Source organism: Pseudorca crassidens, chromosome 2, assembly GCF_039906515.1.
Source record: "Pseudorca crassidens isolate mPseCra1 chromosome 2, mPseCra1.hap1, whole genome shotgun sequence".
In the NCBI taxonomy this organism is placed as follows: domain Eukaryota; kingdom Metazoa; phylum Chordata; class Mammalia; order Artiodactyla; family Delphinidae; genus Pseudorca; species Pseudorca crassidens.
This window is the reverse complement of record NC_090297.1, coordinates 106739308-106763432: the sequence shown is the minus strand read 5'-3', so window position 1 is coordinate 106763432 and position 24125 is coordinate 106739308. Positions and strand designations below refer to the sequence as shown.

General features: G+C 38.7%; 1 protein-coding gene across 1 annotated transcript in view; it reads right to left on the bottom strand.

The window, feature by feature from the left end:
• The window catches only part of GPR89A (G protein-coupled receptor 89A), a 42989-nt gene extending 21230 nt beyond the window's left edge, over positions 1-21759 (bottom strand). Inside the window, exons 1-7 of the mRNA XM_067727514.1 lie at positions 21566-21759; positions 13132-13191; positions 11606-11709; positions 6999-7105; positions 5731-5832; positions 2753-2873; positions 2027-2107 (exon numbers count right to left, since the gene is read on the bottom strand). Coding sequence (XP_067583615.1) covers positions 2027-2107; positions 2753-2873; positions 5731-5832; positions 6999-7105; positions 11606-11709; positions 13132-13191; positions 21566-21607 — 617 coding nt within the window. The 5' untranslated portion in view covers positions 21608-21759. The remainder of the gene's footprint in view (positions 1-2026; positions 2108-2752; positions 2874-5730; positions 5833-6998; positions 7106-11605; positions 11710-13131; positions 13192-21565) is intronic.
• Positions 21760-24125: the final 2366 nt, after the last annotated feature.

Genomic DNA, 24125 nt, shown 5'->3' with positions numbered 1-24125 from the left:
TACAAAACTACAATTTCAAAACTAATATTGTTTGTGAAAAAAGACTGTACTTCAGTTATATCATAGATCTCAAAACAAAAGCTTTAAAATCTAAGTCAACAGAAAAATAAAACAAAATAACAGGTCACTTAATTCTCTCAAACTGAAAAAAGCTGAAAGGCTTTGATCACTAACTCAGCATATTTATACTACCTGAACTAGGTTTTTGATGAATATTTTCCAAATACTATAAACCTTATCCTCTATTCAGTGTTCCAAGTGAGAAGACAGTATGCCTCTTTCCTGCCCCCATTTTCAACCATTAACTTTTCTGTACATAACAGATACTATTTTTCGTGTATGTCATCTCACTAGGGCCCTCTGCTGTTAAATTGAAAGATGTTTTCTGGTCACTACTCTTCTGCAGCTATGAGTGTTTCTGGAAACATTTTTTCAATATTTTGGTAAATAGCAAGGACATTGTATGAACCTCAAAGGTCGCAGTGTTGTCATGTTAGCTGTCTATCTGCCCTGTTAGCTCCACTGGGTAAAGAACTGTGATAATTAGGTTAAGTTGGGAGGCTGATTCTTCTGAGAGCCACTCAAATTAGTAAGACCTACGGCAGGACCACAAACCATCCCAGACCCTGACTTAACAAGGTCTATAGGGGTACATGTATAGATCAGAGCCAATTCCTCAGCATGACTAGTGATGAAATGGCTTAAAAGTGCACATCCACAATGACATGGGTCATGACTTTGTATTCATCTCTCTATATAAATAAAATAAATATAGTACAAGGGAGAATGATCATGGGAATCAAAATAGTATGTTCCTATACAAGTATCTTTTAATATTGAACAATGTTGCTCTTGTTGTTATATTCTAAACATCTACATTCATATTCATTCATGTAAAATAAACTGTAGAGCATGAATGTGAACAAAACATATATAAGTAAACAAATGTATACACATGTGTATCTACTTCCACTCCCTTAGTAAAGATGTATACAAATGGAGATAAATAATTAGTTGGTGAATCTGGACCTCTTTATCATTCTAATGTCTATTGTTATCTCTTATATTAAGTCTTCTTTGACTTGATTATGTATCTTACTACAGTAAAGTGTTGAAAGAAGAAACATGAAATGGAAAAACTCATGCAATTTAAAACTTCTATGACATCATTTTTATATGAGTACTAATAACTCTAATAAAAACAGTAGACCAATAAGCTTCATGAAGGTAGGAACTGATTACCTCGTTCATCATTCTATCTCTATGTAGTATTCAGCATTTAGTACAGTGCCTCGCATAAAGTAGGCTTTCTATATAATTATTAAGTGAATGACTATATGAATGAATAAATAAAGGTAAAGTATTAAAACCAAATGATTCTCCTGCTGAGATTATTAATAAGTTAGATAGTTTTCCTTGGCTATGTATAGTTCACTGTTCTAAGAACTCTACATGTTAGTCAACTCATTATTATTATTTCCATTTTACAGATAAGGAAACCAAGACATAAAGAAATAAAGCAACTAGCTCAAAGTCACACTGTGAGTTGTAGGCCAAAGATTCAGATTCAGATAGTATGAATCTAGAGCCTATGCTTCTACCCGCTGTGATACAGATTTCTAGAAATGTCACCTCAAAAACATACACTTTAAAAGTAGTTTTTAAATAATAAAAACAACAACAATAGCCGGAAGACTTGAAGGATTTTTTAAAGTAGTTGGAGAAAGGGAAGTTGAAATAAGGCATGAAAAAGTTTGTAAAAATGCAGCACAATAGACTTTTAAAACATCCAGTGTAGAATACCCTCAAATATAAAAGTTATTCTAAAATTTATCTCAAGAGAATTTATCTAAAGTTAGGAACTAAGGTTGAATTTGAAAATTTTCTTTCACATAAGATTAGACACTAAGTCTTTGATGGTTCCCTAACTTAAAAATGAAATGAGATGAAATTCCCTGTTAGCACCAATTCATGTCAAATTTCCTTGTTGAGAAATTCTAACAGCATTAATGTGCTGATATCTTACCTTTTCTTTTTGCTTATGATCATATCCATGGTTTGGAGTAGTCGCCGTTCCAGGGCTACAATATCTGTGTCAGTCACATTCCTATAATAAGCACAAGCTGTTAGCAAAGTTTTGGGTTCCATCCCTGGGCATAATACAAGGCAGCTGGAGAAACACATAAACCTCAATTGTTACCCTATAATTCAAGGAACTGTATTTTTTCTGAGGAATATTAAAATAACTATAATAAGCAAAAATGTTTTTGTTGTCATTTTTTAATAGCTAATTCTTCTGGGGCCTCAGGGAAGTGGAAGGTAACTAGCTCTCTTATAGACTTGCTTAACTTTGATCCAGTGACATTTAGGATATACGTGTATACACAGTTTTAACTTGGCATTGTCATCTACTGTTCTACTTTTGGGAGGAACTGATTTGCTGAAGTTGAGACTAGCTCACATTGCTGTCCACTAAAAATGTGTCTTTAAAAAGTGGGGGTGAAAAGGGGGTGGAGAAGGTCAGATTGAAATTGCCATTTTAAAAATAAATAAATGTAGGACAAATAACAAGGGCAAGCAATATAAGTGATAAGATTTATTTGAAAGATTCCTAGGTCAATGCCCATGAGGACAGAGAAGAGTAAAAAGGCAGTGTCATAGATCTAATATTTAAGTATTAATGATGGTGGCACGATATGACATATGTATTCAATAAGTAATGGGAAAAAAGAAGAGACAAAACTCTTGTTACCTGAGGAAGTAGGACAGGTAAGTGTATGGGCAGTTGACAGCACCAAATCCAGAAAGAAGAGCCATGAGAGTCACCCCAATCACACCTACCCGGCTGATGAGTTGTTCTATGGACAAGATCCCTAAAAATATCAAAGCACATTAATGCCAGGTGATACAGGTAAAACGGCTTTCACCTGCACAGCAGAAGGAACCATCACTGAAAACAGCAACCATTACTCTTAGCTAACTTACATAAGCTAAATTTTAATTATTAATATGTAGATTTTTCTCTAATAAATATGTCTATTGATTTTCTTCTTATCTCAAATGCTTCCAGAATCATTCTATTCTTGGGTAATGGTAATAGTAAAATAATAATAATAACAACAGTTATAAGTAACACTTATTGTCTATTTATTCAAGGTAGTGTGAACTCTAACAAAGTAAGGTAGTACTTTTAGTAAAAGGTTTGGCAAAAAAATTAGGAAAGCAAATCTGCTGGAAAAGTATAAATAGCAGATACTACTTCTTACTATAGTTAACTTCAATCTATACATTTTCCCCTAATGTCATAAGCTCTTTACCTACCTTTGTCTTATTCATTTTTGCCATCAATACACACATAATGCATCTAATAAATGGGCTGAATTTATAGAATGAGTAATTCAAATGTAAGTACGTGAGTTTTTGATACTCAGTTGTATTCTAATTATCAACTGTTTCCTATTATTTGAGAAGGCTGAAAATCAACTTGGTAGTTAAAATAAATGCTATTGTTGATGTATTGGGGATACATGAGAGAAAGCAATGCTAAGAATAACTCAGGAAGTTTAGTGTCACAGGAAAAAACTAGTTTAGGTTTGTTTTCACTTCCTATTTCTAGGATAGAATCACTTCAGCCAACCACTCCTAAGGCCTAATGCCAGAGCTGCCGTTCAGGAATTCTACTAGCTTTGAAGCTGAACTTCCAATATTTGAGTCCTCTTGTGCCTGTATTTCCACTACACCATTTTAGAGGTCATTATGACTGCTGGTCTCTAATCTTTTGCCTCCTCCAAGCTTCCATTTCCTTCTTTGCTGAGCTTGGACTCCAAGCTTGTTTGCTTTAACTTCTCTCTCCAGGACTTTCAGTCCTCTACTCTTCTCCTGAAGCACTGATCCTGCAAACTCCCAACTCTGGATCAGTCTAACACTCTGCCTTCCCTGTGCCCATGACTGAGCTGCCCCAAACTGCTAGAATGCATACTGACACTGATGCCATTACAGGTGTATGGTCTCCAGTCTTAACAGAAATCACACACTACTAAGGAATCCTTTTCTCGCCCTTGGTCAGCCATTTCTCCCCCTACCCCTCAGCAGATACTCTTTAACTCATTTTTCCAATCTGTTCTTTTTAGCTAATGTGCTTATTATATAAGAAAGAAGTTATTAGACATAAACTACCTTCATTCTACTATAAATATTTACATCTGTAATCATCCTTCCAACTTGCCCCCCTCAGAACAAGATGGTGTCCGAAGCTAAGACTTCTCTACCTGTGCTTTTGATCTAATTTCCCTTCCACCTCCTCCAAAATCTTGTTCCATTTCCTGTCCTCTTATCTCTCGTATCTTCAATCTTTCCTCCTTTGCTGGTTATTTCCTTTCAGTTTCAAGTCTCTTTCCTAAGAAAAAGTCTGTCCTTGGCCTTGAGTTTACATCTAGTTACCAATCCTCTCTATCTACCCCTTAATAGCCAAGCTTCTTTCACCTCCATTTATTCTTCAATTGGCTGCAATTCAGCTTTTAACCCATTCTTCTTCACCAATGAAAAGTATTTTCATTAATAATTGTAATGACAATAGAATAGGTAACACTCACCAAGCACCTGTTATATAACAGGTACTGTTTTAAGTATTCTACTTACAATTAATTTAATCCTCATAACAACCCTATGAGGTGGATATTATTGAATATCACATTTTACAGATGAGGAAATGGAGGCACAGAGAGGTCAAGTAACTTAGTCAAGGCCACACAGCTAACAAGGGGCAGAGTCAGGATTAAAACCCAAACAGTCTAGCTCTAGAGCTTGGACTCTTAGCCATTATTATAATATGGTCACAAATTTTCTTCTGGTTGCAAAATTCAACAACATTTTCCAATCCTTGTTTTATTTAATCATTTATGACACTGAATCATTCCTATTTAAAATTATTTTCCTTTCTTGGCTTTCATACCACAATTTCCCTTGGTTTTCCCATTTCCTTCTCTACTTGCTTTTTCTTGGTTTTTTTTTTTTTTTGCTCTGCATGGGCCAGAATTCCTTCTTTCATTTCTGTCTATATATTTTCCTTGGGTGATCTTGCCTGTTTCCCCAGTCTCACCTAATGGCATTTAGCTGACGTCTAACTTTTCAGATTCCTGAAATTATCTCCAAGAGGACAGATAAATCCATACCTTTTTCCTAAGTTCCTGACTTGTGTATCCAATTACCTACTGAATATCACTTAGATGCACACAGGCAAATCAAATTCAACATATTCGAAACTAAAATTATCTTCCTTCTTCTGTATTACTTATCTCAGCAAATGACATCACCAGCTATCTAGTCACCCAAATAAAAAATCTATACCACTAGTCTCCATTCTGTCTCTTACTCACTCTTGAATACACCAGTCTTTTTTTACCTTAGGGCTTTACATGATGTTTCCTGTGCCTTCCTGCTGGGTCTACCTTTGATCTTGTCCTTTAAATCTCAGTTTGAATACCACCTCCTCAGAAAGGTTGACGCTAAGGCCTTGCATTAAATTTGATATCCTTATCTGCATTATTCTCTATCATAGCAACCTGTTTGCTCCGTGATGATAATAATCACAATTGGCAACTATGTGTTTATATATTTACTATATATTTACTATGTGTATATATATTTGATATTTATAACTCAAAATTGATTTTTTTCAAATTAGAAAATTATAAACAACACTTTCCCTCTCCCCACCACATATACACTCACCATGTTTTGGGCTGAGAATGGGAAATGGATCTCCTAGTTTCCAGAAGAAATACATAAAGGTCAACCATAAGAGACAGGAAAAAAGCAGTCGCTGTTTATGCACTAAGAAAGAGGAGACAAGGTGAAATAGATATATGATAAAGAGCTTTCTCTACATAAGTTTATGGGATCATTCTAATTAATATTTGGTTGGCTTGCTCACTTGGCAAATGAATGATGGAACAATATAAGTTTTAGAAATTGTTTTCTAAACCTCTTACCATCATAAGAGAAATTTGGCTGAAATTAAGATGTGGGTTGAGTTAGGGGAGACATTTCTTTTTTTTTAAGAATGCAAGAATTCTTGGGTTTCCCTGGTGGCGCAGTGGTTAAGAATCTGCCTGCCAATGCAGGAGACACGGGCTTGAGCCCTGGTCCAGGAAGATCCCACATGCTGTGAAGCAACTAAGCCTGTGTGCCACAACTACTGAGCCTGTGCTCTAGAGCCCATGAGCCACAACTACTGAGCCCTTGCGCTGCAGCTACTGAAGCCCGCACGCCCTAGAGTCTGTGCTCTGCAACAAGGGAAGCCACCGCACTGAGAAGCCCCTGCACCACAACAAAGAGTAGCCCTCTCTCCCCGCAACTAGAGAAAGCCTGCGTGCAGCAATGAGGACCCAATGCAGCCAAAAATAAATAAATAAATAAATTAAAGAAAAAGAATGCAAGAAGTCTTTTAAAATGACAGTTAAAGGGGGGAAAAAGGTCATTTTCTGATAAAGTACTAATAACAATTCCCAGTACAAATCAGAAAGTACAAATAGTACCCTGCATTGGAAAAATGAAAGGAAAGATATTATAGTAGAAACAAATAAAGCTGTGGCAGGACAAATAACCTAATCATTCATTCAGTATTTATTTTGTACCAATCTTTTTTTTTTTTTTTTTTTTTGTGGTACGTGGGCCTCTCACTGTTGTGGCCTCTCCCATCGTGGAGCACAGGCTCCAGACGCGCAGGCTCAGCGGCCATGGCTCATGGGCCTAGCCGCTCTGCGGCATGTGGGATCTTCCCAGACCAGGGCACGAACCCGTGTCCCCTGCATCGGCAGGCGAACTCTCAATCACTGTGCCACGAGGGAAGCCCCTTGTACCAATCTTTTAAAGATGCTGTGTATGAGGTGCCCTCAAACAACAGTAGCTACTGAAAGTAATATAGAAATGAAACTCTCTACACCCTCAATCCCTAAGAATACTCATCTTATGTGCTGACACGAGGGTAAAATACTCACATAGTCGGATGTTGCTCACAATAAAATAGCCAATGTAAAAAGGCACCATGAAAACCAGGATCAACAGAATTACACACAGGTTCATTTTCCAGTGAAAATAACGGGAGCTGAAACAAATGTCAAAGAATATCACTAAGAGGGGAAGAGGGCAGCTACTTTCACTCTCTTTAGTCTTCCAAAGGATCTCTTGCTCTTTGAACTCAATACTGAATATATCCCATCTAATTAGTCAACTAGGTTGTTACTATCTGCTCATTTATAGAGATTAAAAATTACAAAGTTCTGAAAGGTATATATGGCCATCTTAACCTCCTAAGAATTTTACTTATTAAATTGAGACTGTTAATGCTCTAGTCATATTCATAGACAATGTATAATAACATTTACCAATATATATTATTGGTAGAATGACTTGTTTCACTTACCACTGGGAGTCCTATTTCAATATGAGTTAAAAGAAAATAAATGTTAATATGTGTTATAAAGACACATAAATACTTCTTCTGTACTCTCAGTATAAACATCTGATTTGCATGACCACTTTTACTACTGCTTATAAAATATATTTTACTTATTGATTAAAATATTTTAGGACTTCTTTTTATAACAATTTATTGAGACATAATTCACATGTTTAAAGTGTACAGTATAATGGTTTTTAGTATAGTCACATCATTGTGCAACCATCACTACAATCAATTTTAGAACATTTTTCTCACTCCATGATGAAACCCAGTACCCATTAGCAATCACTCCCCTTTCCTTTCAACCTCCCCAGCCCTAGGAAACCACCAATATACTCTCTGTCTCTATGGACTTACATATTCTGGACATCTCATATATGTGGAATCATGTAATATGTGATCTTTTGTGACTGACTTCTTTAACTTAGCAAAATGTTTTCAAGGTTCAACAATGTGTAGCATCTATTGATACTTCATTCCTTTTTATGGCTGAATAATATTCATACTATTATATGAATATACCACATCTTGTTTATCCATTCATTAGTTGGTGAACATTTGGGTTGTTCTACTTTTTAGCTATTATAAATAGCAATGCTATAAATATTCATATAGGAGTTTTTTGTGTAGACATGTTTTAATTTCTCTTTAGGTATCTACCAGGGAGTGGAATTGCTGGGTCATATAATAACTATATTTAATTTTTTGAAGACTGCCATTATTTTGCAAAGTGGCTGTATCATTTACCTTTTACCCATAGCAAATGAGGGTTCCAATTTCTCCACAGCCTTGTCAACACTTGTTATTGTCTTTTTGGTTATAGCCATCCTAGTGGGTGTCAAGTGGTATTACATTGTGGTTTTGATTTGCATTTCCCTGATGGCTAAAGATGTTGAGCATCTTTTCATGTGTTTATTGTCCATTTGCATATCTTATTTGGAGAAATGCCTATTCAGATCCTTTGTCCATTTTTTAATTGTGATATTTGTCTTTTTATTATTGAGTTGTAAGAGTTCTTTATATATTCTAGATTGAAGTCCCATAGCAGATTCATGATTTACAAAAATTTTCTCCAATTTGTGGGATATCTGTTCACTTTCTCGATGGTGTCAAGTTTATTGATTTTAAACTTACTTAAAACTAGGCCTTGTTTCAAAAAAGGTTAAGTGGTTAAGTGGTTTATGAGTACATATAAAATACAGGATGATGAAATAAACTATAAGGAAATAAGAAAGGAAGGAAAAACAGTGGCAAAATATAGGTAGAATATCAGGGCAGGCCTGATGGTTATTATGAAAATGCTCACCATAAAGTTCTAGAAACTTGCTACAGGTGGGTCATAAATTTAGCTTTACGTTTTCTAATAGTCAATGTAAAATAGAAAAATTGATCAGTTAGATAAATCATAGTGTATGTAAGAAAAACAAATTACATAAAGTAAGCATAATTACTACTGATTTATTATTACTGAATTATTACCACGATCATATTGAAATTTCTCCAAAGATTTCATAAAGAAGAAAATATGAGGGCAATTAACAATGTTCTTCACAACATCCTTTCAAGAGAAACACTGATGAGTTTCAGAGGGCTATTTCTTCTGCTTACTCCTTAGTGTAGATGGCAGGAATCATAAAATAAAGAGCTATTCAGTAAAGGCTACCCTACAGAGAGCCAATACCATTTGGTTTAGATAAACTGACAGCTTTTGCTCATCTGGATTACCCACTTTTGAGCATATGGAGAAACAAACAATATGCACATCCTCCAGGCAATCATACTTAGTATTTCAGCTAAGTTTCTGAAAGATATTGGGAGGCAGTGGGTTTGAAATGACACGTGTAATCCATATTGCCAATTAAAAGCAAACCATATATTTTAACTGTCATTTGAGCTGAGGGTAAAATGACATTCTCTTGAGAAAATTAAGGATACCAACAAGATTACATATTTGAATAGGAGGCTATACCACTTCTGTTTAGAGAGGAGCCAAAAGAATACTCTTGGTCAGGTCCAAGATTTTCCTTTGAAAAGTATTCTGAATAGTCAATGCACAGGTAATAATATATGATCACGGTCCATAATTCTGTTACATAGTAGGACCAAATGTTAGTATGAAAAAATAGGTATAACTGAAGACATGTCTCAGCCTACCCAATCCCCCAAAAAAGCACCTAAAGAAGAACGAGATTTTAGCAATGCTACTTCCATACTCTTTAAGATAAGCTATTTGAGGAATATAAATCCAAGTAACTGAGTGAGGTGTCTTACTATATGGGATTGTTAATTATAAATGAGTCAAAAGTTGGGGGACATCAGCTACCAAAAACAATAATTTTGGTTTTAGACTATCTGAGTCATAGTCCTTTCTACACTTCTTAGATCGCTACTTATGGCCAGCCAGGCACCTGTTTTTATAAATGAAGTTTTACTGGAACACAGTCACACCCATTTGACTACATATTGCCTGTGGCTGCTTTGGCTCTACAACAGCAGAGCTGAGTAGTTGCAATAGAAACGGTGTGGCCCACAAAGTCTAAAATATTTACTATCTGGCTCTTTACAGGAAAGGTTGCTGACCTCTGCTTAGATATCAGTAAAACTTCCAGGTTGTGATAATAAATTTTATTTTCTAGTTTTATCGAGAAATAACTAACATAGACCACTGTATAAGCTTAAGGTGTCTAGAATGATGGTTTGACTTACACATGCTGCGAAATTATTACAAAAGGTTTAGTTAACATCATTCTCTCGTATAGATACAAAAAAAAAATCTCCTTGTGTTGAGATCTCTTAGGATTTACTCTCTTAAATTTCCTATATATCACACAGCAGTGTTCTAGAACTTATTTACCTTATAACTGGAAATTTGTACCTTTTGACCACCTTCCTCCAATTCCCCCTCCTCAAACACCCCGCCTCTCGCAACTACCAATCTGATCTCTTTTTCTATGAGTTTGGTGTTCTTATTTTTGTTTTTAGGTTCCACATATAAGTGAAATCATACGGTATTTGTCTTTCTCTGTCTGACTTATTTCACTTAGCATAATGCCTTCAAGGTCCATCTGTGTTATCACAAATGGTAGGATTTCTTCATTTTTTGTGATTGAATAATATTCCATTGTATATACATTCCACACTTTATCCATTCAACCTTTGATGGACACTTAGGTTTTTTCCCTATCTTGGCTATTGTAAATAATGTTGTTATGAACATGGGGTGCAGATACTCTTTCGAGTCAGTGTTTTAATTTCCTTTGGATATATTTCCAGAAGTGGAATTGCTGGATCATATGGTAGTTCTATTTTCAGTTTTTTGAGGAGCCTCCACACTGTTTTCCATGGTGGCTATATCAATTTACAATCCCATCAGCAGTGCACAAGGGTTCCCTTTTCTCCACATCCACACCACTATTTGTTATCTTTTGTCTTTTTTTAATTTTTTGAAAAATTTATTTATTTATTTATTTTGGCTGTGTTGGGTCTTTGCTGCTGCGTGTGGGCTTTCTCTAGTTGTGGTGAGAGGGGGCTACTCTTCATTGCAGTGCGTGGACTTCTCATTGCAGTGGCTTCTCTTGTTGCGGAGCATGGGCTCTAGGCACACAGGCTTCAGTAGTTGTGGCGTGCAGGCTCATTAGTTGTGGCTCACAGGCTCTAGAGCGCAGGCTCAGTAGTTGTGGTGCACTGGCTTAGTTGCTCCATGGCATGTGGGATCTTCCTAGACCAGGGCTCAAACCCGTGTCCCCTGTATTGGCAGGCGGATTCTTAACCACTGTACCACCAGGGAAGCCCTCTTTTGTCTTTTTGATGTAGCCACTCTAACGGATCTGAGGTGTGGTTTTACTGTTTTCATTGTGATTTTAATTTGCATCTCCCTAATGACTGGTAACGTTGAGCATTTTCTCATGTACCTGTTGGCCTGTAAATCTTCTTTGGAAAAATGTCTATTCAGGTCCTTTGCCCATTTTTAAATTGGATTATTTGGTTTTCTTGCTATTGAGTTATATGAGTCGTTTATATGCTTTGGATATTAACCCCATATCAGACACATTTTTTCAGGTATGGGATCCCAGTAAATCTTGCACCATAAAGAAAGTAACATAGGTCTCTTTAAGAGGATAGCGAATTAGTACTCTTACTCACCTGCTATTCAATACTCCTAAGATTTCAAAGATGATGAGCTCAAACATGGTGCAAGAAAATGCAAAAGTCACAGAGAAGATCACCTGTACCACATACTGACGCACCTGTTAAAAGTCAAATAGAGACTAAAAGTCATTGCCTTACGTGAAATATTGAGTTGATAACCTTCTGGTTACAAGTCAGAAAACTTATGTTAAGGAAATTCTCAAGTTATTAGAAACAGGGCCATGACAGTAACTAGTCTGGAGCTAAAGGAATAGATGAAAGTAGGTAGTACTTCTAATTCATGGGTCACTATTATCATCCTCCTCCTGTGGATGAAAAATTTAAAGCACAAGAAGATGAAGTGACAGGGTCAGAAGTAGCATTTAGAATTCCTGATGCACACTGACAAAAAAAATTACAGATTTATATATACAGGTTAGTGCTAAAAGGGTTACTTCAACATTCTGCAGACCTTGAACCAGTTTTAGAACCTTCCCTAGGAGGCCTTAAAGTATTGAGCAGAACAGAATCTCTGGAATTCTGGGCTATTTCAGACAATAACTCAAACTCCCTGGGGAAGTTTAATGGAGAACATACTAGAAATGACCCCAGATAGTCCATAACCATTGAGCTTATTACTAAATGAGAAAGATTAATTAGGAAATGTCCAGTGTAGGCTGTTGTCTTTCTGAATTCAAGGCTTAAGATACGAATCGAACCAACCTTAGAATTTGGTATTAACTTAGGATGTACGATTGGTAATTAACACTGAAGGCCAGATACCAAATGAATGAGCACATTTATGAGACATTATAAGTTAAATTCTCTCCCAAAGAATAACTGTCTGCTATTGGTATATATACTGATATGACTAAGGCGTGATATTTCTTGATCCTGGCTCCTGGGCTATACACGATTTGCCTAAAAAAAAAAAAATCAACTAAGCTTGATTATATTCTCCAATTTAAGAATTATATAGTGGCAAAAACTTCCCATCTTGGGAGTAAACGTGATTTTTCTTTTTTTTTCTTGACCATCACAGGTCATGGAAGTTCAAGCATAACTCATTTTGTTTTTAATTGAAGTATAGCTGATTTACAATGTTTCATGTGTACAGCTGATTCAGATATATATATATATATATTTATATATATATATACGTTTTCAGATTCCTTTCCATTATAGGTTATTACAAGATACTGACTACAGTTCCCTGTGCTCTACAGTAGGTCCTTGTTGTTTATCTACTTTATATATAGTAGTGTGTATGTCTGTTAAAACCAAACTCCCAGTTTACCCCCCCCAATCCCCCACTTTCCCCTTTGGTAACTGTGAGTTTGTTTTCTACGTCTGTGAGTCTACTTCTGTTTTGTAAATAAGTTCACTTGTATCATTTTCTTTAGATTTCACATATAAGTGATATCATATGATATTTGTCTTTCTCGAACATGATTTTTCTTTAATGGAGGTATTTTTCTTGTCTCATTTAAAACAATCTAAATTCATATAATATTAGCATAATCAAAATGATCTCTTCTCACCTCGTAGTCCTTAAACAGTTGTCGCATGAAAAAAAGCCACCCAAATCCAAAGAAAAATATCTGGGGGAGAAAGAAGATAGAAGGTCAATATACATAATCTTTTGAGAAATGTCTTCTACAGACTATTTTACGATAAAAGGTCGCCTAACTAAATAGCTTATTTCAGAGATTAAAGACGACATCCACCCATATAAGATCTACTTATTAAAGTCCTCAACACTGGGACTAGATGTTAAAAGGCTCTTCAATTTTTGAAATTATCCTTGTTTAAGTTAGACAAAAAATTAAAGTATATATTTTTCCTGTAATCTTATGATAGTCATTTTATGAGCCAGAGAAATTAGCAAATAAAAAAGGAGTCACTGAAACTTGCTTCTTACAGATGATTCTTGCTTACAAGTATTTAGAAAAACAAAACAACTTCAAGGAAAAGGAGTTATTTTTAAGATTTTTTTTAAAAAAGGAAAGTAGTGGGGCTTCCCTGGTGGCACAATGGTTGAGAGTCCGCCTGCCGATGCAGGGGACGCGGGTTCGTGCCCCGGTCCGGGAAGATCCCACATGCCGCGGAGCGGCTAGACCCGTGAGCTATGGCCGCTGAGCCTGCGCGTCCGGAGCCTGTGCTCTGCAAACAACAGTGAGAGGCCCACGTACCGCAAAAAAAAAAAGGAAAGTAGTAGACAGAGTGATATTTTCTATATGTTTTCCTTCATGGACCTTTCTCTGATTCTCCACCGTCTTGCCTAATCCACTAAAGTGGTTTCCATCTCAGTATAAAGCCAAAAGATTGCAGGATCTCACGTTGTCAGTTTTGGTTCAAGCTGGCATCAGAGACAGTAGCCACATGACAGCTCTGTTCAGCTTTCTAAAGCTCATTTGTTTTCCACTGGTAAATAGAACTTTCTCTACATACACACACTCTGACACAACTCCTCTTTTCTTCTTATATTGGCTAGGAACTTTATTGAAGAATAACATTTTTTAAAAAAATTATAGTTGCTTTACAATGGTGTGTTAGTTTCTGGTGTACAGCAAAATGGTTCAGTTACACATATATATACATATTCTTTTTCATATTCTTTTCCATTATGGCTTATTACAGAATATTGAATATGGTTCCTTGTGCTATCCAGTAGGACCTTGTTTATTTTATATATATAGTAGTTTGTATCTGTTAATCCCAAACTCCTAATTTATCCCTCCCCCACCCCTTTTCCCCTTTGGTAACCATAAATTTGTTTTCTATGTCTGTGAGTCTGTTTCTGTTTCATAAAAAAGTTCATTTGCATCATATTTTAGATTCCACATATAAGTGATATCATATGGTATTTGTCTTTCTCTTTCTGACTTACTTCACTTAGTATGATAATCTCTAGGCCCATCCACTTTGCTGCAAATGGCATTATTTCAGTAAAAAAAATCTTTTATGCCTTCCCACTGACTTTAGGAGCAAGTGTGAACTTTTGAGCATGGTTTAGCAGACTCCTCCTCCTCTTGTTGTGTCCCTCCTACCCACCAAATTCATATTTTCAGCCACATGGAACTGCTTTTGCTTCTTTAGATACAACATTCTTTCATACCAAGACCTTGGCAGATGTTATCCTCTGATGGGAACTTCTCTCCAGTCCCCTCCCTACTTATCCTACAGATAGCAACTTAATTATTACTACCTCTTGAAGGCCTTCTCTGGTCTCCCAAATACAGGTAACTTGCTCTTTTTATATAATCCTATTCTACCCTGTATTTCCCTTACAAAAGCACTCACCACACAGTTTTTTAATGTCTAATTTAAATACACGCTTTTTTTTTTTTTTTTTTTTGCGGTACGCGGGCCTCTCACTGCCGCGGCCTCTCCCGCTGCGGAGCACAGGCTCCGGACGCGCAGGCTCAGCGGTCATGGCTCATGGGCCCAGCTGCTCCGCGACATGTGGGATCCTCCTGCACCGGGGCACGAACCCGTGTTCCCTGCATCGGCAGGCGGACTCCCAACCACTGCACCACCAGGAAAGTCCAAATACATGCTTTTTAAAAAGGCATTAGACTGTAAGTTCTGTGAGGATAAGGATCATGTTTGTCTTGTTAATCTTTGTATCTTCAGCACCCAGCACAATGCCTGGCACATAGCAGGCTCTCCATAAATGTTTGCTGAATGGATAAATGGTCCACAGTGAAAGATGTTTTGTTCTTCAGGAACATTCAATCTCAATTTTTTGGTAATAACTTCTATGTGCTGTGCTAGGTGCTGGGGACAAAAAGATGAGTAAGATAGTTACTACCTCAAGGAGGTATAGTATAGTGGCAAAGACACTAAATAATCATAATGTGAGACATGCACATGATATTGTAAAAGAATATGAAAGAGGGAAACTAAACCAATCTGGCAGGGGGTTAGGACACATTTTTCTGGGGATGATAATACCTTAGATGAAGGAGGATTTAATTTAGGGTTAAAACCTGATATCATGTGCAAATTTGGGAGTTATATGCTATATGCATTTCTCTAGAGAGAGGTTCCAAGGTATTCACCACACACTCAAAGGTTTCCACCATCCCTAAAATATTAAACAAACAAACACTCTTAAAAGATGAAAAAGAATTAGGCAGGTAAAAGACAGGTAGTGGGGGTAGAAGGACAGGGCTTTCTTTTCAGACAGCAAAGAGCATGAGTAAAGGCACAAAGGTAAGAAATATTGGGTTGGCCCAGAAGTTCGTGCGGGTTTTTCCATAAGATGTTATGTTACGGAAAGACCTGAACGAACTTTTGGGCCAACCCGATAGTACGGTATATACTGGTAACTACACACGGTTTGGTGCTGCTGGAAGATAAAATTCAAAGAAAGAAGTGGTTAAAAATAAGGCTAAGAGAGGAGGAACAGAAAACTAATGACTGAAAGCCCTGGAGGCCACTGTAAAGAGCTTGGATCATAGGCTGTAGGTGATGAGGAGTTATTTAAATACAGAAAAGACATGGCTGGGTTTATTTTGTATAGAGCATTATGGTAGCTATTTGAGGGAAACAACACTATAGAAAAAGAATCATGATAGGAGGTTGTTGCAGCAGTCCCGATGAAAGATGATAAAGGCCTGAATTAAGACATCGGTGGTTAGAGAGGAGGCAACAGATCTGAGTACTTAGAAGGTAAAATCAGCAGGGAGGAATCAAAGGTGACTAGTTTGGGATACAGGATGAAGAGTGAGGCCACCCACTTTACACAAAGACTACTGCAAGAAAACAAAGGTTTGGGAATGAGGGTGGGAGATAGGACTATGATGGATTCACTTTTAGATGTGCTAAGTGCTTGAGGGCAATCCAAATTGACATAAAAGACAGATTAGGAAGGCAGGGCTGAGATGCACCTAAGAGCTGAAACCACCAAAGAATATGAGATCACCCAGGAATAGTATGTAGAGTGAAGAAGGCAATATGCCAGGAAGAAAACAGTAGAGGGAAGGAATGGGAAGAAGAGACCAGGAAGGAGACAGAGGAGGAATGGTCAGAGAAATAATAGGCACCAGGACACCGTTGTATCCTGAAACCAAGGAAATAGAGTTTAAAGGAGTGTTAAATGAAGCAGAGACGGGCAATAGAACCAGGACTGAAAATGCTCAAAGGACTTGGTAACTTGTAGGTCAACGCTGACCTTTGGAAAACAGTTTGAGTAGTGAGGTGGAGGCAGCAACCAGACTCTAGTGGGCTGGGGATGCCCGTGGTGGGGAGGGGGGCGGGTAAGGCAGTAGAGACAATAAGCACAAATCACCCAAGGGACAGTCAAGAATGAGACAGAGAGAAAACATTAGAGAGTAGCCCAAGGAAGCATGTGGGGTAAAGAGAAACATTTACAGGCCAAGGGGAAGAAAGCAGTAAAGAGATAAACAAATATGAGAAGGAACTGATAGAACACTGGAGGTGAGTTGATGATGTTATTAATTTATTATTATTAGCAACAGCTACCTTTTACTGACCATGTGGTATATTCCAGGAACTCTAAGTGCTTAGCCTTGCAATCTCATTAATCATGAAAAACAGATAAGGTAGGTTTGATTGTCTTCATTATAGAGAAGGCTGAGGCTTAACAGAAGTTGACCCACTTATAGTAAGTTTCGGAATCAGGATTCAAGCTGAAGTCTGGGTGGCTGACTCCAAAGCTTGTGCTTTTAACCACTTCCCAATAAGCTGCTCCATGATCAAAGGCACAGGTGGAAAACATTGCCTTAAACAGGAGTAAGGGGCACCTTATTTTCTCACATGGGAGGAAAGGAATTGGGAATGGTTGCGGATATAAATAACTGCTTAGATTAAGATATAGGAAATAGAAGGAGCTCATACCTCTTGGCCTCAGTTTTGTTGATAAAGTAGGAGGCAAGGTGGTCTGCTAAGGGTAGGAGAGGTGAAAATGGAAAAGGGAGCTTTGAAAAGAGTGATAAAGACTCAGAGAAATTATGAGGGGAAGGGAACAAGCAGCTGATTAAAGTCAAGAAAAAAAATGATTCAGTGAGCTAACGGTGTCCATAAACTTATGGCATTGGCAATCTGCACAGTTGTATGATTTTCTACAGAAGACTTTAGGCCCGAGTTAGTAGTAGACAAACTATAGCAGTGATCCGAGCGTGGACTTTTATATGTAGGTAAAGAAACAAGAGGGTATGAGAAAGTAGCTTGGATCCATGAATCCAGACCGAGTAGAAAAGGAAGAGGGTGAATAGATTAGAAGAAAATACCCCTAGACTACCTGGGAGATCCTTTGGCTATTATAAATCATTACCAGGGGCTTCCCTGGTGGCGCAGTGGTTGAGAATCTGCCTGCTAATGCAGGGGACACAGGTTCGAGCCCTAGGTCTGGGAGGATCTCACATGCCGCGGAGCAACTAGGCCCGTGAGCCACAACTACTGAGCCTGCGCATCTGGAGCCTGTGCTCCGCAACAAGAGAGGCCGTGATAGTGAGAGGCCCACGCATCGCGATGAAGAGTAGCCCCCGCTTGCCACAACTAGAGAAAGCCCTCGCACAGAAACGAAGACCCAACACAGCAAAAATAAATAAATTTAATAAACTCCTACCCCCAACATCTTAAAAAAAGAAAAACATTACCAGTGGAGACATTTAAATTTATAGTTTAGAGGCCATATTTAAATGACTTCTGAAGTCATGACTGCAGATGGAGAAGTTAGAAATTTAGGGAGTAGTGTATATGGTGGAGATGGATGAAAAAAGAATAAAATATTTCACTAAGAGCACTCTGAAATGGGATTTAGACAAGGAAAAGAAAACAAGTGAAATTGATAAGTCTATATGAGGGGGTGGGAAACGGAAGAAAAAGAGAAAGAGATACATACCTTTATATTTCATTGTGGGCTCCTTTCACATTGAAGAAACACTTAAAAAGAGTTTTATACAACTAATATAAAAAAAATAGAGAATTCAAGAAGTCCAAGATTAATATGAATTCTGGCAAGATTACAGAGGATCTAAAAAGCATGCAAAAGGTAAAAGTGATTTCAAACATTTTTGCAAATAAAATAGAAAGTGCACAGCTCTTATTCAAAAAGAATATTTTTGAAATTGTGCAGAGTCTTGACCTTGGGACTTAAGAGTGTACTTTGGAACTGATAAGTCTTACGACTGTAGAGAAGGCTGAAGACAGAGGTTAGATAACAGTTGCTTTTACAAAAAATAACTCTTACATTGAAAATTAGCTACAGATTTGAAAAAAATAGATGGCCATTGGCAGGACAGTTATTAAAGAACTGACAATAAAAGATCCCTTTCTTGGATCATTTATTTACACTTTTATTTATTTAACAAATATTTATTAGTGTCTAATACGTGCCAGGCCCTAGGGGTAGAATGGCAAACAAGAGAGCATGGGCACTGCCTTAAGGAATTTATAATCTACGGAGGAGATAGACAAGTAATTATGAAACAATGTGATAGTGCTGTTATAAGTGAAGTGGGCAAAGGGTACTAGGAAAACATGTATAGGGACATCTAGTCCAGTCTGGAAGAGGTTTTTTGGATATCCATGTTGAGATCTGAAGGCTGAATAGGAGTTAGCCAGGAGAAAGAAGTGGAGGGATATGGGGAAAAGGTCCAGAAAGAGAACAGACTGGTGGAAACCTGGAGGCATGGTAGCATGGCCAGGTTAAGGAACGAAAAGAAGTTTAGTAAGGCTAGTGTGTTATAAATTGAAGTGAGAAATGGTGAGGGCCAAGGCTGAAGTGAAGAGGTAAGAGCTGGGTCTCATCATAAGAGACCCCATAAGCCACATTAAGGATGTGAACTTTATCCTGTGACAATCTCTACACCAGGATGTTGCCTGAGGCAGACCAGCTTCAATATGTGACCTCTGATTTCAGATTTCGTTTCAAATAAATCTTTCAGTTCATACAAAACAGGAAAAATGAGGGGAAGGTGTTTCTAAGGTACTCACACCTCTCCAGAAAGGTGCTTTTTATTAAATATTTACTAGAACTACTATGTGCCAGAAACTGATCTAGATGCTGGGGAATACAGCAGAAACAAGACCGAGAGTATCCTGGACCTCATGGAGTTTACATCTAATGAACACAAACAAACAAGTGATAGATATGAAGAAGAAACTAAAACTGGGACATGAGACAGAAGGTGGTTGGAATGGAGGCTACCTTGACTGGGGGTAGGGCGTCAGGTAAAGCCTCCCCGAAGTGACATTTTTACTGATACCTAAATGATGATGAAGTAGCCACATAAATATATGGACAGAGAACAATTCCACACAAAGGATTCTTCGGGTCTTAATTCCTCACTTGTAAAGAGTAGGCTTGAGAATTAAATTTAATATTGCATGTGAATGCATGTGTGAAAGTTAAAGTATTATATGGCATACAAGATCAGAAAGCCACTTTCTTGGTTCAACTTGTCAATCAATTATATCCATGTTAAAAATGTTTATAACCATCTTAGTGTTATAATGTAATGCCAATTTCCTCACTGACATTCTTATTTTTATTCTGAGTGAAAAAAATGCTACTTAAATATTGTCATTTTTCTTGAGTTGGTACTAGGGCTAAAAATAACCCTGAGTTGTCATAAAGGGCAACAGGAAGCCTTGGAAAAGTTAGAAAAGCAAGAGAATTACATGTCCAGATTTTTGTACATTGATGTATTTGAATATTATGCAGCCAATAAAAACTATAGTTATGAAAACTTATAAAGAATGGTAATTTTAAAAACAAAAAATTTATCGTATCAGGATGTTCCTTGTTTCATGCTCTCTAAAATGTTTTAATAAAAGGATTTCAAGAAACAAGGACAATGCTCCACTCCGAAGACAGAAGCATTAGGATAAAGCAATACAAAAACAGAAAAAAAAACCCCCTAAGATTTAGTTTACTTTAAACCCCCAGAAGGAACTGTTTCTGTCATGTGCCACTTGAAAAAAAGGAACAATTAAGAAAGAATACTTTAAACTACTGGAAAAATGGGGGTGGGGTGGAGGGGAGATCAGTAATTAGGTAGTCTGAGCTTCTACAAATTTTATCAGTTGGCCAACAAATATTTATTGAGTGCTTGCACTTGGAGGGAGGATAGAGCTATGAAGAATTTATCTCAAAAAATAAATTCATAAACAAATACATAAATATCAGTGCTATGATAAATGCTGTGAAGAAAATAAAACAGAGTAACTCAATGAACTGACATGGCAAAAGCAAAAGGCTCACTAGATGAAGTTTCTATAGAGCAGGGACAAGTCTGTCTTATTTTAGGTTTGTATCCTCAGAACTTTATATAATGCTCGATAAAAGTTTGCTGACTGTACGAATGAATGAAGGTGGCCAATCGGGAAGGAAAGAGGGTTAGAAAAAGATCCGAAAGCGTGGGCAGCAAATAGAGGATGAAGGATGGAGGTGTTACTGTACAAACGAAACCTGATACTTATTAGATCTCTCAAGTGACAGCGGCAAATTTCTCCGCATCCGGATTCAGGATTTGACAGCTAAACCAGCAAAGCCCTCACGTGTCCCCAGGAGCCAGCAGGGATTGGCGAGTCACTCCCTCCGCGCCCGCACCACACTCTTCCCTAATCCATGAATCAGCGGCGCAGTCCAGAGCTTCGGCGCGCTTTGGGGGCAGCTTCCTTCTCACGGCACCCGCTCTGAGAGCTAAGGCCACCTGACCTCTCCCAAAAGTGAACGGAAAACCTGGGGGTGGGGTGGGGTGAGGAGGTATGGAGGCTGGGCGGGGAGCGCGGACCGCCGCAGGACGCCTCCTGACAGCTAGGTGGCAGGGAACCGGATGCAGCAAATCCCACACCCTCCCCGAGCTCTGGGCACGGGTGAGGCAGGCACTGGCCGCGGGCGAGAAGACCGAGACTCCGGGCCAGCCCGCATCGCTGAGGCCCGGAGGAGACGACTCGGGAAAGGGAGGCTGAGGAGTCCTGGGGCGGAACGCGGTGGCTCACCTGGGAGGTAATCATGATGCTGGAGTCGATCAGGAAACTCATGGCGAAGTATAAGGAGGGCTCGTACCTCCACTTCCCACTCCCCAAGGCCACGGCACGCTCTGACCACGGGCCCCCTCACACTGGCAGCTGTCGCCCGCGGGCCACTGCCAGGACCTCCGCTCGCCAGCCCGACGCCATCAAGCTGCGCCCCAGCCAGCCAATCAGCAGCTACGTCCAGCGTTTCCCGCCTCGGGCTAGGAGTGGGCGGGTGCTGAGGAGCTGAGGGCCAGGGGAGGGGCCAGGGAGGGGCCGCTCTGGGGGCGGGCCTTAATTAGAGGTGGCCTGGCTAAAAGGGGCGGGATACAACAATGTGGTCTGAAAATTCAAAGGCAGATGTATTGCAAGGTAGTATTTCCATTTCTGAGGCTAAAGGAGGTGGGGCCTGAGCTAACATTTTAAGTGGTAATTTTATTTTATAATGGTCATAGCTAATAAGATGAAGTTAATAATAATGATTATTATTATATTGAGTTAGACCATTAAAAAAAATGAGTTAGACCATAAATCAGGCATTGTGTTCTAGATGTTACAACTTATACTTGGCTCCACAAACAACTGCATAAAGAGGGAAGAGTGGAAAGGCAGGTTTTAGCAAATATAGCTAACCCAGTAAATTTCTGATGTGATAACAACAATAAAAGCACACCATCTTTAACAAGGGAGTGATCCATCTCATTGTACTTGATGCCCATCAGACCACACCTGGAGTATTGCATTCTTTTACCACGGTTTTAACAGGCAAGTAGATGTATTGGAGAATGCTCAGAGGTGAGCCACCAGATGAGGACAGATGAAAGGAATCGAAGAAAGAAGACTCAGGAACATTGACAGCTGTCTTCATTTGAAAGAATGGATAGACTTGATATGGCGCCAAGAGATATTTGTAGGGCAAAGGACTGGAAGTTAAATGAAGATAGATTTCATTCAAAACAAGGAATAATTCTTTAAGAGTCTGAAGATGAGTTATTTTAGGAAATAATCTCCCCCACCCCCTCCACCCATGTTGGAATTGCTCACATGTAGACTGAATCACTACTTTATCCATTCAATACTCATTGTGTGAAGGCTTAATGCACTGCTGTAGGGCTTATCCTTTCCCACCAGGACTCTACCTATTCCTTGTAGTCCCTGTAGTCTTGTCCTGAAGCCGGCTCCAGCTGAGGGCAATCACCCAGTGTGGGATTCAAGGCTGCAGTCAATACTGGAAGCACAGCCTTGAGTGGACCTGCATCTTCGACCAGAGTGCTTAGATTACTGCAATCTGAGTAACTGAGACTCAGATTTATTACACACAAGGGAATGTGTCTTTCTTTCTTAGACTTGAACTCCACTCATACTAAGCAGCCCAAACTACCTATCAGATGTCCAATCCCCAATCCCGAAGGCGAGGGAGCAGTGGAGGCAGCCCTACTAAGGGAGAGTCTTCAACCAGAGAACTTTGTGTCCCTGGCTACATCTATCAGGGAAGCAGTAGCATCTGTGTAGGCATATGATGAGTTAAGACTGTCATCTATCAAGACTGTGGGATAGTGCAGAATGCTGGGTTAGCCTATCAAGGCAAACAGTTTACCTTGGTGGCTTACTGGAGTGCATGGTGGGGATCAGGGTCTCAATGAATCTGGCAGCAGAAAAAGGTATGCAATCTCATTGGCCCCAGGGCCGTGTAAAACCCTGAAAGACACCATTCAGGATTCTCCCTATCGTTAACAACTGTGTCCAGGTCAAGGACAGGCATGGGTGACCCAAAGAACCACTGCCCCCTGCTTTTGATGGAATGTCTCCAGAAAACCTTCACACTAGATTAACGTCCAATTGACTGTCCTTTCAAAGCAGGTCTCTTTCCTGGTGGTGGTGGACTCCGTCACCAAGATGGCTTGTCCTCTTACCCTTACCTCAGTACTGTTCTCCCAATTCACTCTAGCTGCTACAGTCCTGTTCAACAGTGAGATCTGCTTCTGCCTCCATGGACTGTCAAGCCACCTGGGCTCTAACTGAGCCCCCTGTTTGTATCCATTTTCCAAGGATGCTTTCCAAAATAGTTCATGTTCATAGTTGCTGGCCATTGTTTACCATTCATCTAGAGATTGACAGCCAGCCAGCCACATAGATCTACTCTCAAAGAGTCTGCTGACAGCATGACCAATCTGTGTCCCTTGGACCAGTGTTTGTTCACATCAATTTTTTGCACTCTTTTTCATAGAAGCTACAGCACCTATCTTCTCACACCGTCCAGCACTATCCACATCCTGACAGCTAACTATATTCCCCTCTTCCTCCAAATTCATACAAAAGACTGAGCCTAGGAGCTGACACAAACACTAGATCCTTGGGAAACATCCTAGCACCTCTTCTCCTGCCCATGCCAGTGGCTGGATGACTTCTGTTAGGAATTTTCATTTTAAACTTTTTGTTGTGATATAGTAGTAGATTCACATGCAGTTGTATTAAACGTACAAATGGATTTTTGAGATACATGACATCACCAATTCCATGGCATCCTACTCCAGTTGTCTCCCTC